The sequence below is a fragment of the Ambystoma mexicanum genome, chromosome 3p (genome assembly GCF_040938575.1).
Source record: "Ambystoma mexicanum isolate Mex_15411 chromosome 3p, UKY_AmexF1_1, whole genome shotgun sequence".
Taxonomy (NCBI): Eukaryota; Metazoa; Chordata; class Amphibia; order Caudata; family Ambystomatidae; genus Ambystoma; species Ambystoma mexicanum.
The window spans coordinates 590,621,716-590,636,766 of NC_090925.1; the positions used below are offsets into that span (position 1 = coordinate 590,621,716).

The following is a 15,051-nucleotide window of genomic DNA, read 5'->3' on the forward strand; positions in this document are numbered from 1 at the left end:
CTTGCAGCGGCAAGGAAAGCATCAGCCATTTTGTAAGTGGCTTTGACTGATTAAAAGTAATTCAAAGCAAGGTTGATTCGTGGGGATCTTCACATGAAGGAACATCAGCCCCAAATCAGCGTGATGCAATACGTTGAAATAATGCCTCCTCAGTTAATTTCAGAGCAAAAAGTTTATTCTTAATTCAAGGTTTAGCTCCAACAAGCCCACAGGCCTTACCTTTCAACGATGGAGTGCCCACGTTGCTCCTGCAGTGAGCGAGGGAGGTGGAGAAAGCTCCTGCTCTCACGAGACTCTCTGTGTAACTGACAATATTCCAACCTAAAGTATTTGTAATTGATTATAGGTGTGTGTGTGTGTTTTCACAGGAGTTGCCTATTTAAGTTAGGTTGCTATGTCTGGCAATATGTTTTGGCCCAGGAAGAAGGTTGGCAGGAGCAACGTGAAACACTGACTTCATGCTATTGGCTTTTATAAAGAAATAGACCAAATAAACACATTTTTACAATTTACTTGTAGTACCAATTTAATTATCCTGTGTGTGCTGCCTAAGCAAGCCCCTTTATATATACATATCTCAGTAGTACCATACTCCAGGTTTTCCCTTACTCCAGTAAAGCAGTCATTCTTATCGCACTGTAAGTATCAGCAAGTGTGGGTCTAGTTTTTTATTGCAGACATATCTAATGCTTACTAATGCTCATCGCCCTGTTCACTTTCTGTTCTTTCCAGGTTAACCCCTACATCTTTGGGGGTTTTGTTGGCTGTTTACCCGAGAAAGGGCTAGCACCCAATGTGTGCAATGTTTACATTATTTGTTCAAGCCATTTGGAAGAATACTCGTATATTGTACTTGTAAATGCTCCATTATCTCAAACATGCTTCATATGGATTTGGCATGGACTTATCAGGAAACTTCAAACCCAATTAATATAGTAGTTCGGGGACTGAATTTAAGGTATTTTGCAGATTTGCACAACAAAAACTATTTGTACTAGTGAACGTTGAAATTGTTTACAAACACACTGTCACTTCGAGGACGTTTCTGCAATAAGCTGTTGTTTGAAGTTCTGCCTAAGCACTTGGCACTTTTTGCACATTACAAATGAAAAGAAAAAAAAACGAGGTAAAGAGAAAACGGAAAAACACATTTTAAGATTAATTTGTTTTGACTCTGCAATATGGTGTAGGGCCTTTGCTAAAATTATTTTCTCATCCTTTTTATTTGATTGCATACCCACATTAATGATGTGTTCTTGGCCATAAGGGACTCCACTTTCCTTATATTGAGCTGCACCCTGCCTTTTGTAGCCTTTGCTCTTTGCCATTGCAATTTGACTGTTCAATTATGCTGACCAATTTCATACATTTGCCTCATTGTAATCTAGATATTCTATTGTAAAACATTGATGTCACTCCACTTGCATCAATTGTTTAGTTCAATTCGAACTGACAAGATCAGCTGCCAACATAAATTGTAAAATAGTACATAAGTTAAAGATCGGTCTTTGTGAACATACATGTGCATGAATCATCTCCTTTTTAATGCCTGTGTTTAAAGGTTGCAGATCCCTGGATACAGTAACAATATGTAGTGTGTCAGCTTCACAGTACTGACAAATGCAGGTTCCTGTATCAACCCAATAAACCACCCTGCAAACTGCAACATGCTCCAACGAGTAATAACTGAACCAAAAATGCTAGCGAAAGAAAATACCCAAAAACTATCCAAACAGACAGCAACAGGGATTGAGCAAGTAGAAAGCAGTAAACACAGTGATCTCCCATTCTTAAACGTAAAATAACAAGTAAAGAAAGACTAAAAGAAATAGAAAAAAGACCACTAATGCAAACACCACCGATGAAAAGACATGGAACCATTTTAGAAAATTATGTATGTTCAAAATGGAATAAGTATAAAAATCAGACTGAAGGATGACATTCAAGGATTGCTTATTACTTACAATGCAGATTATGTCAAACATGTGTGACATTATGTTTTGCAGGTTGAGCTTCATGTGCACCTGGATGCAAGCATCCGGCCAGAGACAATTCTACATTTTGCCAGGTGAGATCTTTAAAGGCTAAATAGGCTGCCTTCTTCTGAAATTCCCACTACAGAGGCCTTGTAGCAAATCTATGCACAATCACAAACACTATAAAATAAATCCTGCAAAAGTTCTTTCGATTGCAGTTAGGTGCATAATCATTAAAATCCTGAGAATATTTAAGCTGAAATGTTGTTCATTTTGACAAAATATCAGCTAGGTAATTGTCCATTACTTAAAGGGGATTATGATATTTAAATGTGTCACTAACGGGAACCTGCGTGTGAATAGTAAAAGAAACTGTTACAAAATGAACATCCCTAAGCGCCAGATGTTGATGCAGAAAAATTACAGCATGCCCAAAACACACTCAATAAACGAAGCTATTGCAGTGCAAAGCAATGGAGATGAACATTCACGCCGAATGAGGGGAAAGGGGGCAGTTGCTATCATAACTGCACATGCTTTTGGTCAAAAAGAAACACTGTCAGCTTCTTTATAGAATCCCCAACAGTCTGTTTTCAGAAGGGGGCCATTGAAGCACCGAAGGAAAGACAGAGAGACGCTTTCTTTTAAATTTCTATTATGGAAGGTTATCGTGAGATGTTCCTAAACGTGTGTTGGAAGGCTTTAGTAGATGTACATTTGAGTAACTTACAAAATAAATGCCTCTATGTCACTGACAAATGTGAGCCTATTTTCTGAGTTAGGTATGGCCCACATAGCTGAGTGACTTGCAAATGAGAGTTCCTGATTTCCTTTGGATATTCTGTCAAACCCTTGCTACTTCAATCCTAAATGTTATCCCCCATTCACTGCGGTCTCTTCTAAAATCCTTCCTTCTCCTTTACACACTGGCTGGAATTGATTCCGGTTCGCTCATAGACCTGGCAATACTATATTTCAGATTGGTCACATGTGACTTCAGTTATTGGTTCTTCATGTTTTCATATGACAGCATATATTCAGTGATTAACAAACACTATTTGAACATGCAGTGCAGGGCTAACACCGGAAGACGACAGAGGTTTCTAAATGTTGCATCCCCTTGCTTTGAAGTCAGATTCCATTGGTGTCACCTCACAAAAGGGCGATACAGCATTTCCCCGGCCCCCATGGGTCTCTTACTATATGGAGACGGAAGGAGGATCCATTAGTGATAGGTAGACTTGCGTGACACAAACCCAGGAATTCCTTTTTGGTCCACGTTTTCTGAGTTCCTACTACTTCCCTTATCTGCTCTCTTTATAGCTGGCTCATGAGGCCAGCACAGGAAGTTGGAAAGGGATGTTGGCGGGTCCAACCTATCATAGAATTGCAACCTATCAACAACGAGATTGATTTCCCCTAAAGGTTCTGAGGGGCATCATAGACAGTTTAAGCATCACTCTTGTCTAACTCCCAAGTGCAGTATATTTCTGTTACATCTACCCATCGACAGGTCTATCTATTTACTAAATCAAAGTCTATTGGCTCCTTAAGTAACAATGACAATGTATATACTAGTCAATACTTCATGGACACTATTGTTTGGATGCTAACCGAGCTCACGTGTACAGGGCTTGAACACCTTAAAGGACTATTTCACTAGCTAGCAAGAACTTCATAAATAGACAACTTCATTAATGAATTCATTGAACAAATATTGCCAACTGTATATGGAAGCAAACGTGTGGATTGTTTCACAACTGAAACAGAAAATACACACGACTCATTCATTCCTTTCCAATTCAAAGTTGAATGATACTATTTTGTGAAGTCTGGGGGTCCTTGGACACATTATGTAGCTGATGCGCAAGAATGTTTCTGGAACTTACTCATGACTTACTTCTTGATAAGGTTATGCAATTGACAAGAGATGTTGGCAGGAGTAACTCTAACTTACTTCTGAATCACTATTAGTAGGCCTGGAGTAAGTCAGAGTTAGGTATAGTTATTTCCTTTGCCAATCCAGTAGTTCTCTGCAGGTGTAAATCGGTGGTAAATCAGAGTTACGCATGTTAACCTCTTTGTAAATTGACCCATAAGGTCCTTAGTTTGCATTCTCATCTTTCTTTTTACGTCCAGTCTTTTTTCTGTCAAGCAATGCCTTGCATCTGGACTAGGCTTCTGGGATATCCAACACACAAGAATGAGTCTTAGCCTTCTTCCGTCAGCAGCATTTGAGTAGCTCTTGCTTCTGAAAGGACACGTCTTCAGTGCTGTTTTCCTTATTTACAGAAAGAGACACATTCCGTTACCCGCAGACAATGTCGGTGGCCTTCAGCAGCACGTGTGTTGCAAAGAACCAAGCAGCCTCACAGTGTTCCTGGCTAAATTTAGTCATTTCATGCCAGCAATTGCGTAAGTTTGACCATTTAATTTCGGTTGACAAAGCATTTTTCGTATGCGCCAATAACCGCAGTTTCATATGTGCCTGTCAACATATTTCAGTTGCATTGCTGACTTGCAAACAGGGTAACTATAGCACTGCTGCTCCCAAGCTCCTGCATGTATTCTTTGCTGCAAAATACATGCATAAGCCATCACTTATATATGTGTGCCTTCATTTATTACATTAATGTTGCATGCTCTAAGGGACTCATTGTGAAGGCCCCGAGATGGTAAACATGCTGTAAGAATCTGGTGTAATAGACTTATGGCAGGTTTTCCACATTTTGTTACAATTTAGTGGATTTTCTAAAGACCACTTTATTTTACACCAGCATGACATGTTCATGTTGTCGTAAACCAGTCACTTTCTATGGAATCTTTCTGTTTTGTACAACTGGTAAATGCAGGTGGATTCCATAGAACTCAATAGTGATTGCTATATGTCACACGAGAATGTTAATGTTAAATGTGAAAGGTGTTTATATAGCGCACCGTCACCAACGGAGTTGGTCTCCAGGCGCTCAGGCGGACCTGTAAACAAAAAATGGTGGCAGGTGGGTCAGTGGTTGAAGAGGGCGTAGGAAAGTGAGAGGTGGCGTACTGTTGACAGCTTCAGTTCGGTTTTCACCGTGGGCTGAGTTTGGGTGTGCAAATAGGATCGAAGCGGGTCCTCGCGTTCTGTTGTTGTGATCTATGTGTTGTTCGTTGTTGCGGTGTGGTGCAATCCGTGCGGTTTGCTGTGAGAGAGGTGGTTGTGTGGGTTTTTGTGTGAATTAAGTAAGCAGAAATTTGAAGTTATATTTAGTGGGTTGTATGTCTCATAATCCCTGAGGTTTAGTTTATGTATCAAGTTGTCATACTGGGTTGGTATATTCTTTCTCTTGGTTTACTGATTGTCTAGTTTCTGTAGTGATGCTATGGCAAAGGAGCATTTGCACATCTTGCAAGACAAAGTGAAAAAGAAAGGTTTTAGGGTGATTGTGCCTGTTTTGACACTTTTCCTTTACACTGCATCTTTTAAATGTTACATTTTGCATGGAGGAAACCCAGGTGAATGTTAGTGCAAACATTGGCTGTCCCCTTCCTGCTATTGCCATTTTGGGTAAAATTAGCGCCTATGAACAAAAACCTTTAATTGCAACGTAGGATTTGTTATGGTGTGATGCAGGATGAAAACACAGGGGCTCATTTTCTATGAATGTGCAGTTTGGTAGCTGGGACCCGTTACATTTACACTGTAACGTAAGCGGGTCCCGCCACCAAATTCCTGTCATTTGCGCTGCAGGGTGAAAATGTAATGGGCAAAAGGCTATGTACAAGTGTGTATGCTGCCTTTTGCTCATCTCATTTGCACTCTGCAGTGCAAAGTGCGTTAACTTTGCCTGGAATGGTGGCATGGCAGGCAGCAATTGCTTTTGTTTGTGAATGCCGCATGCGCTATTGGTAAGCAGTATACTAAACTGAAATGAAACCCTTCCTGACATGCGAGCATGATGGGGAGGGTTTAATTGTAATTGTACAGCAGCAGGACGCGGGCAGAATGGATCCCTATGGGTTACGTCTGCTTTATGCAAGAGCAACAACCTGTGGCTGACACTGTCATTCCTTACCATTGCCTATGCTGGCTATGGCTGATGGGAATTGTAGTCCAAAACATATGGACAGTCAAAGGTTGCAGACCCCTACTACCCTCAAATGTTGCATTTTATCCAAATATATCTCTCTCTCTCCCCCGCCCCATATTATTCAGAAATCCAGTGTAAATGCCTCCGCAAGCGTTAATTTCATGAAGCACACAGTTTTCTTCAAACTTCAAAGGGAAAATGTTCACAGTTGCATGAAAGCGACCACATAGGTGCAAATGAAGATTGTCCCATCCATGTAGTGACCTATTTCTGGCCAACAGTGTGTTTTCACTGGGCAACAAATCTCTCTTTGACATCTATGCTTGAAGGCCAGTAGGCCAGGGTTTGCAGAGACAGAGTCAGGACTAGCAGCTGGCATCCTGTAGCGACCTCTTATGGACATCAATTCAATTCTCCCCATCAACAGGCTGGATAGCAACAATACCCTCTAGCTCAGGGCCAACGCGCTCGCCTTGGAAGCAAGGCGATGCAGAGGAACACATGTTCGATCCCTGCGCCCCAGCTTAGAAACCTCTGGGGATTAAGCGTGTTATAAATAACCAATTACAATACATATTTATATTTTAGAATCGCAAGCTGGAGCACACCTTGAACATGCAGATGAAGTGTTATGTCATTCTCTTCTTCACCTGCTGCTAAGCACCATTCCTGGAATCCACGATGTATAAGACCCTCTGCTTGAGGTTCTTCCATCTCTGTGGTGGTAGCCACAGTGATGACCTCGTCGCAGATCCAGAGCTCCAAGAAAGAGCTATTCCTTGTCAACTTTTTATCTAGAAGATGACCAAAGAGTCTGGGTGTCTCCTTAAGCACCTACTCATCAAGGACACGTTATTCTATTCTGATAGCAGTGTTGCAATTGTGGAGTGCTCCTGAAATTGTTGCATGCATCATCATTAGTTACAGCATGCAGCTATTCCCCCTGGAATACCACCAAACACTTAATGAGCCCCATGGAGCCGGAGTCTGTAAACCAGTATCAATAGCATGTTACGGCAAGGCTATGTTACATGTACAGTGGTGGTCTTTATGCTAGATGACATATTGAGCATGGTAGTTGCTGACAGTGTTGGGACAGTGAGTCTGTTAGACTTAGCTGCATTTGATGCTGTCAACCACAACACCCTCACAAGTCATCTCTGCTGTCAGGTACCTAGTGTTAGATTGGGTATCCGAGTTTCTAGATGACCATGTGTAGATGGTGGCTTTTTCCGTGTTTATATTATCACCATCTTTGATTCCCTGTGGTGTCCCACCAGCCTCATCATTATCGCAGGGGCTACTTAATTTAGAAATGCAGCTTCAGCTCAACCTTTAATCAGGAATAACCTTGAAATGCATATGTATGTGGATGACTCCCAGGTTTTCCTACCTTTTCATGCAGACTTGGGTACACTTACCATCAAGTTTGGTTTATCCATGAAATAATGAAGCAGTAACACCCTATACGGGGGGCTGGATTGGGCAGTAACGGCCCAGGACAAAAGTGTGAGTCCTTAATGATGGGACCTGGCATTGTTACCACCAGATCAGGCCTCGAGCGTGTCCCGTTCATTCACAAAAAACACATTGCTGTCAGCCCCCCCATGTTTCCAGATTGAAAACCCAGCGTGTTAAGAGGTATGTTTTTTGTATAAATGAACAGGACACACTTGCGGCGTCTTGTTCATTCATACAAAATACTTACCTATGATGGCCGCTGTGGAGCTGGAACGCGGGGCTCCATGCTGCCCTGGAGACTGAAGCGACACTGGCCATTACGATGCTACCAAAAGAGCAAGGTGAGAGGGTTGGGGGGTGGAGATGTACAGGAACAGTGACTGAAGGGGGTGGGGCGGCGGAGGAAGATGGTGAACGTGTGGCGTCCATCAGGTTTCTTGGAACGAAGGCTTGGATTGTGGGATTCAGCTTGCAATCCTAACAACCTGATTGGCTGGCTCCTCCAGCCTGGGTGCTAATAATGGAGAACAATAACTGTCTGAAATTGAATTTTTCTGAGGTGCAAATTCTGTGTAGAAACCATAGAGATCGATCGGATTCTACAATATGGGCACCTGCCATTAGCCTATCTCACCAGTCATAGAACGTGGAAGAAAAACTTCATGGACATTGACCAACTCACTATGAAAATGCATATACCGTGCTCTCCAAAAATGTGCCTTTCATCTGAGGCTGCTTACAGGCTTCCTCAGACTTTGTTCTTTCTTTATCAGCTAACTTGGTGTAATGCATCGTTCCCATCCCGCTTTCACTATTCATCAATTATCAATCAAAAGATCACAATTAGTCCAAAGTATGGCAGTCCATGTGCATGATGGTCTTGGTCAAGGTTGAATTGAGTGCCTTGTAGGCCCCCTAGTGTCGAGAAAACTTACCACCTAAAGGCAGACTGCAGCACTTCTGCTATGTCACAGTCCACAGAAATGACAACATATGAAACGCCTTGGGACTCATTACAAGAACGGCATTAAACACAGAGAAAATTCCGTGGGACGGAATTACTGGTACTGCCATGGCATCTGACAGAATTAGTAACAAAGTACAGGGCTATGGCTGTGTGTTCCAAACGTCGGTGGTAACGGTCCATCTCATGGAATTAGTCCTAAAAATGAATAGCGATCGTCAATTCACCCAGTTTTCAGTGGCAATAGCAATACCTCTGGAAAAGTGGAGGAATTACCAATTGGTAATTCCACTGGTGTTATTAGCAGCAAGTAGAAATAGCATAATTCCGCAAATGGGAATGTCAGGCCTCGGGTCATTGGGCTGAGAAGTGGCCCACCCACATCGTTATGTGGGAAGTCCGCCGTTGCGGGCTCTTCCCAAGGGAAGTGAAGTTGAGCGTTAGGGAGGGGCTGGCAGGGGTGCTGGCAGTTGCGGGGATATGTCTGAAGACGTTAACAGTTGAGCCCCGTTTCCTGTCTTCATTCGGCATGCGTGTGTTAGAAACTGGAGCGAGGCCCCGCTATCTCCTTTACACTGGCGACGAGGCGAACACTGCGCACACTGAGGGCTGCAGTCGCGCAGTTCAGCGCGTCGGCGCCCCTTACCCGCACGGCCAGTGAAGAGGCCTGTGCAGGCTCCGAGCCTAGCCGCACGTGAGCGGCTGGGACTCATCAAGCGCACACAGCCGACAGTCCCACCCACAGCCCACGAGAGAGTGCGGGCAGCGCTCCTAGCAAAACGGGCACGTAGCCCCTCACACGGCAGGCAAAAGGCAGCGGAAAAGACTGGGCCACAGCAACCTTCGGCACCCCCCCTCAACACGGAGCGGTACACACAGGGGGGGGAGCCAAGGAATGAGGGAAAAGCTGTGTAAGCACCCGGGAACCAGACCAGTAGAGGCAGCCCACGGCACACTACGGGCGCCCTGCCCACGTGGAAGGTCTCCACACACAAAGGACAAGGCAGCAGATGGCCCTGTCTGCCTGGGCGTACGCAAATACAAGGAAAGAAAGTGATCATTAAGGGCAGCCAGCAAACTCGTGCAGGGAAACCACACCCTGCCCCCCACTATAAGAAGAAAGACTCAAACACCAAGCAAACCACGAGGCACACCACCAGAACCTCATCATGACAGACCAAACATCATCATCATCAGCACCCACAGCCTCCTCATCAGCACTCACAGCCGCAGCATCAGGCACGGATGGAGCTGCAGGAGGTAACACCAACCAGACACCAGCAGTAGGAGGGACTGTACAGGTGATTCACATGACCAACCCATTTGATGTACGAGACACGACGAACCTAGGGCCCCGTTGGGCCACATGGCTTTGAGACTTCAAATTCTACGCAGGGGCAGTGGGCCTTGCAGATGACACTAGGCTAAAATACACACTATCCATGGCCATAGGGCCAGCTTTGAGAGACATTGCAGGCAAACTGGTCAACTGGGACACGGCAACATATTAGGAGGTACATCGCAAACTTTCAGAATACTTCGCTCCGCACACCAATATCGACTACAAACGCCACATATTTCACTCCACCCGACAAAAAAAGGCGAGTCATTAGACAACTATGTAATGCGCCTGGGCATCAAACAAAAATACTGCGAATTTCATCGCTACTCAAATGAGGAGGCCCTAAGTTCACAAGTAATCATCGCTGTCTGTCCCAATCTTTCAGAAAACAACTGCTACAAAAGCAAAGACAACTGGAAGAAATATTAGCCCTAGCCAGGATGGAAGCTGCTGTTGAATCTCAATTAGACAACCTGGGTAAAATAAACATACAGCAGCCCATCATGCCCGCAGACACAGTCAACAGACTAGAATCATCCACAAACCAAGGGAGAGGACGGTCCGACACCACATGCCATAGGTGTGGTTATGAGTACCCGCACACGGGGGACTGCCCCACCGTGGGGCCACAATGTGCCGCCTGTGGTGGCATGGACCACTTCCAGGCGGTGTGCAAAAATGCCCCCCCAGCCGTTTCCAGCAGGCAGAGAACACAGGAACGCTGCAGGACCGCCCACCACAGACCGACAAGTAACCGGACTGAGTGGGACCACAAATCCTCACGAAGAGATGGCAAGGAGCACAGGAGCGCCTATGCCAGGGAGGACAGGTGAACCCAAGAAGGAGGGAAACACAGTCAGAGAAGGCGATTCGTCCAATACATAGAAATGTGCTCGCCCTCAAGCAGTGAAACTCCGTCCTCAGAGGACGATCAGCGGACTAAAGGGTACGTCTGGGCTTTTAACAATGCAACGGCCACTCAGCACAGCCCAATCCTCACACTACAAGTAAATGACACACCAGTAGAATTCCTGATTGACAAGGGCGCTACGGTGAACATTATCAGCGAACAAGCATACAACTCACTATCTCGCCAACCGAAAATCTGCAAGGCCACGGTGGACATTTACCCATACGGTGCAACCACACCGCTGCCATGCAAGGGCACCATCAGGGCAAGGTGTACACACTAATCACATGCTGCAAAAATTCCCCTGCACATCCTAAAGACAGAGGCCAATAGCGGATGCATCCTAAGTTTTAAAACAGCAGTCGACATAGACCTTGTACACATCCTGTACCAACTAACGGCACACAAGTACTTCACCACCCCAAAGGCGATCATGATGCATTCCCGAACCTGTTTAAGGGGCTAGGCAAACTGAAGCATAGGAAAGTTCACCTCCACATCAACCCAACGTGCCGCCAGTGGCACAACATTACAGGGGAATACCGGTTAACATATAGAGACAAGTAGAGGAGGAGTTGGACAAATTAATGAAACTGCAAGTAATTGAGCCTGTTCAGGGACCGACGCCCCGGGTGTCACCCATTGTCCCCGTTCCAAAAAAATACCCAGATGGCTCTATACACCTATGCCTGGACATGAGGAGGGCCAACGTTGCCATTGAAAGGGAGAGACACCATGTGCCGAGGATCACCGACATGATCCACCTCCTCCACAGAGCCAAGGTGTTCTCTAAGCTAGACCTGACAAAAGGGTACCATCAGATAGAAATAAGCCCTGAATCAAGATACATCACAACCTTTGTAACACATCTGGGTTTGTTTCAATGCAAGAGACTCAGCTTCGGCATCTCATCAGCCGCTGAGATTTTTCAGGAGGAGATCCACAAGGTCATCTGTCACATACCGAACTGTTTAAACTACTCGGACAACGTGCTAGTATTCGGCAAAACCAAAGAAGAGCACGACACAGCATTGCATCGCGTCTGCGCTGCTATGGAAACCGCGGGCCTCAAACTTAATGAAGATAAATGCAAATTCGGCAAGGGATCCCTAAGATTCTTTGGCTACATTTTTTCTGACCAGGGCATACCGAACAGACCCAGACAAGGTGGCGGCACTCAACTTGGCATTGCCCCCCACCAACACGTCGGAGCTACGCTCCTTTCTGGGACTTGCGAGCTACTGCTCGAGATACCTCAAAGACTACGCGAAGGTGAGCCACCCGTTAGGATTACTCACGCGCAAGAACCAACCATTGACTTGGTCAGTGGAGTGCCAGCAAGCATTCGAATCCATCCAAAATTCCATTTCAAACGCAGAACACATGGCATACTTCGACACCCGAAGGGACACGGAGGGTGGGGCTAGGGGCCATCCTAACTCAAAAGGACACTGAGGACCCTGCAAAAATATTCATAGTGGCATACGCCAGCAGAAGCCTCACGCCCACGGAATAGGCCTACTCCCAGGCCGAGAAGGAGAGCCTGGCAGTGGTGTGGGCGTGTGAATATTTTCATCTATTCTTATACGGGAAGGAATTCACGGTCGTCACAGACCATCAAGCACTGCTCACCATCTACGGCGATCCCAAAGCAAGGATGCCTCCGAGGATAGCAAGGTGGGGGTTGAGGCTACAAGACTACAAATTTAGCATTAAACATCGCCCGGGAAAGGAAGACAATTCCGGCCGATTACTTATCCCGACACTCCTCGGGTCCGCCACAGACTCAACCTTCCATAGCAGACTAGTACATCAACTATGTGGTACATCACCTGCAGCCATTCCCCGTAGAATGGTCGGAAGTGATAAGCAAATCCGAACAAGACCCAGCGCTGCAAATCGTAAAGCATTGCATGCAAACTGACAAATGAGCACACATGAAACAACAGGCAAAACAAGAAACAGAGACAGTGAGAGACGGCATAGCCTGGATTGACCAAGTCAGATATGAACTCTCAATCGTGGAAGATCACATTATCCTGAAGGGCCGCAAAGTGGTAATACCCGAATCACTTTGTGAGAGGATAACACAGCTGGCACATGAAGGACATCATGGAGTGGCAGCAAAAAAATGACTCCTAAGACAAAAAGTATGGTTCCCAAAGATGGACGCCCTGGTGGAATCACTAGTAGGCAGATGCACAACTTGTACACAACTCGGCCCTCCGCCACACCCAAACCCGTTGCAAATGTCCACGTTGCCAGACCGGGTCTGGAACGAACTGGCAGTAGACCTGTTCGGACCTATGCAAGATGGCACATATGTCCTAGTATTAGTAGATGAACACTCACGCTTCCCAGAAGCACAGATCGTGGACAACACGGCTGCCACTTGCATCATCCCAGCCCTGGACCACATGCTCTCTGCATACGGAGTCCCTAGAGTGATAAAATCAGACAACGGCCTGCCATTCGCCAGTGCCGACTTTCAGAACTTTGCCAGGTACATGGGCTTTCATTATAGAAAGATAACACCTAGATGGCCTCAAGCAAATGGAACCATAGAGAGGTTAATGGCCAATATCAAAAGAACACTGCAAATAGCCACTATAACAAACAAGCCATTCGAACAGGCCTTATACCAATTACTACGAGAATACAGACACACCCCATATAGCACCACAGGGGTTTGCCCGGCAGACCTGATGTTCCAGCGACCCGTGAAGATGAGACTACCAGAGGACCCGACGCCCAAGCCCCTGACACCACTGAAGCTTCAAGCCAAAGGAAAAGACCTGGAGGACAAAGAGAAAAAGAAGCAAACGGCAGAAGGGCGCAGGAAGGCACAGGAGTCAAACGTTGAACCAGGCGACCAAGTGCTGATGCGCCAGGCAACGGGCAGGAAAGAAGATGCCACGTTTGGCCCTGAGCTGTTGACAGTGACACGGAGAAAGGGCACCATGGTCACAGCAGAAAGAGAAGGATGTTCCTCAGTAACCCAGAACGTCTCACAATTCAAAAGAGTGCTGACCTCATTCCATGAGAGATGGGAACCGAACGAGGAAGCAAGAGACTGGCACATGGTAGATGAACCCTAACTAGGATACAGCGAAGCATTTGAAGATGAAGGACCAGAGCGACGCATGCCCAAACTCGCGGGATCCTCAACCCCAGAGAGGCCTCGGTGACCGCAGAGAAGTCGTATGAAGCTGCAGAGACTCATAGAAGAAATGGGGTAAGAGACACGTGCGAACTGTTGAGTTAAAAAGGCGTGAGATGTCATGCCTCGGGTCATTGTTATGTGGGAAGTCCACCGTTGCGGGCTCTTCCCAAGGGAAGTGATGTTGAGGGTTAGGGAGGGGCTGGCAGGGGTGTTGGCAGTTGTGCGGATATGTCAATAAAGTAAGACGTTAACAGTTGAGCCCCGTCTCCTGTCTTCATTCGGCGTGCATGTGTTGGAAACTGGAGCCAGGCCCCAGCATCTCCTTTACAGGGAAGCTCAGCGGTGGCTATCTTTGAAAATGCAATCTATTCAAAATCACCCATTCCCTGTTGCCTTCCAAGCCCACAAGTTATGTCAAACATGCCACAGGAAAAAGGCTGAGGGAAGCATCCTTAAAGGCAGCTGTGGAACACCAGAATTCAGTGAGACAGAGTCCGGTTTCTTGCCAATGAGGTGGTCCGCAATGCAGAGGAACTGTTGTGAGTTCAGCACAGGAAAACAACTTTCCATAGGAAGAGCAACGCCTGGACAGAAATAAGAGACAAGGTGGTACTGCGGGCACTGTGCCTTTGGACAATGAAACCTGCCGCAAGAGGTGGAATGACCTGAAGGCCAGGGTTCAAAGTTTAATGTCAATCTGCCAGCAGGATAATGTTTCTATAGGAGGTAGCACAATTGAGCCACTCACCCATATGCTCTGGGAGGTCAAAGCAAGCCATATTCTCCACATGAGAATGTTAGGAGCTTGTAGGAAAGGTTGGACCGCCGCGTTGATCTGTTCTCTCGGCAGCCTGGTGTTGAGGTTCCAGTGGGACAGAGCACCTCAAGTCCCAATGATTCTGAAAATAGGGAATTGTGTTTGGAACCTCGCTTGTAATGGCGCTGGAGATGGCAGTTGCCAAAAGGTAAAGTACTACCCAAGTGTACCTATCCAGTCATTATTGGACACAGTTAGGTCTTTATGGGTCGTCTGATTTTAATGGTGCATTCTTCAATTCACAGGACAAGCGAGGTTCCAAAACCAATTCCCCATATTCTCTACATGGCTGCCCGTAGTCCTCAGGACTCTGGTGAGTGCAGTATGGGAGATATTTCATCTCTGTGA

At 45.9% G+C, this 15,051-nt stretch overlaps 1 protein-coding gene across 1 annotated transcript in view; it reads left to right on the forward strand.

Annotated features, from left to right (window-relative positions):
- Positions 1-15,051, forward strand: part of LOC138579930 (adenosine deaminase-like) — a 325,526-nt gene that overhangs the window by 40,254 nt on the left and 270,221 nt on the right. Inside the window, exons 3-4 of the mRNA XM_069650151.1 lie at positions 2,007-2,068; positions 4,269-4,391. Coding sequence (XP_069506252.1) covers positions 2,007-2,068; positions 4,269-4,391 — 185 coding nt within the window. The remainder of the gene's footprint in view (positions 1-2,006; positions 2,069-4,268; positions 4,392-15,051) is intronic.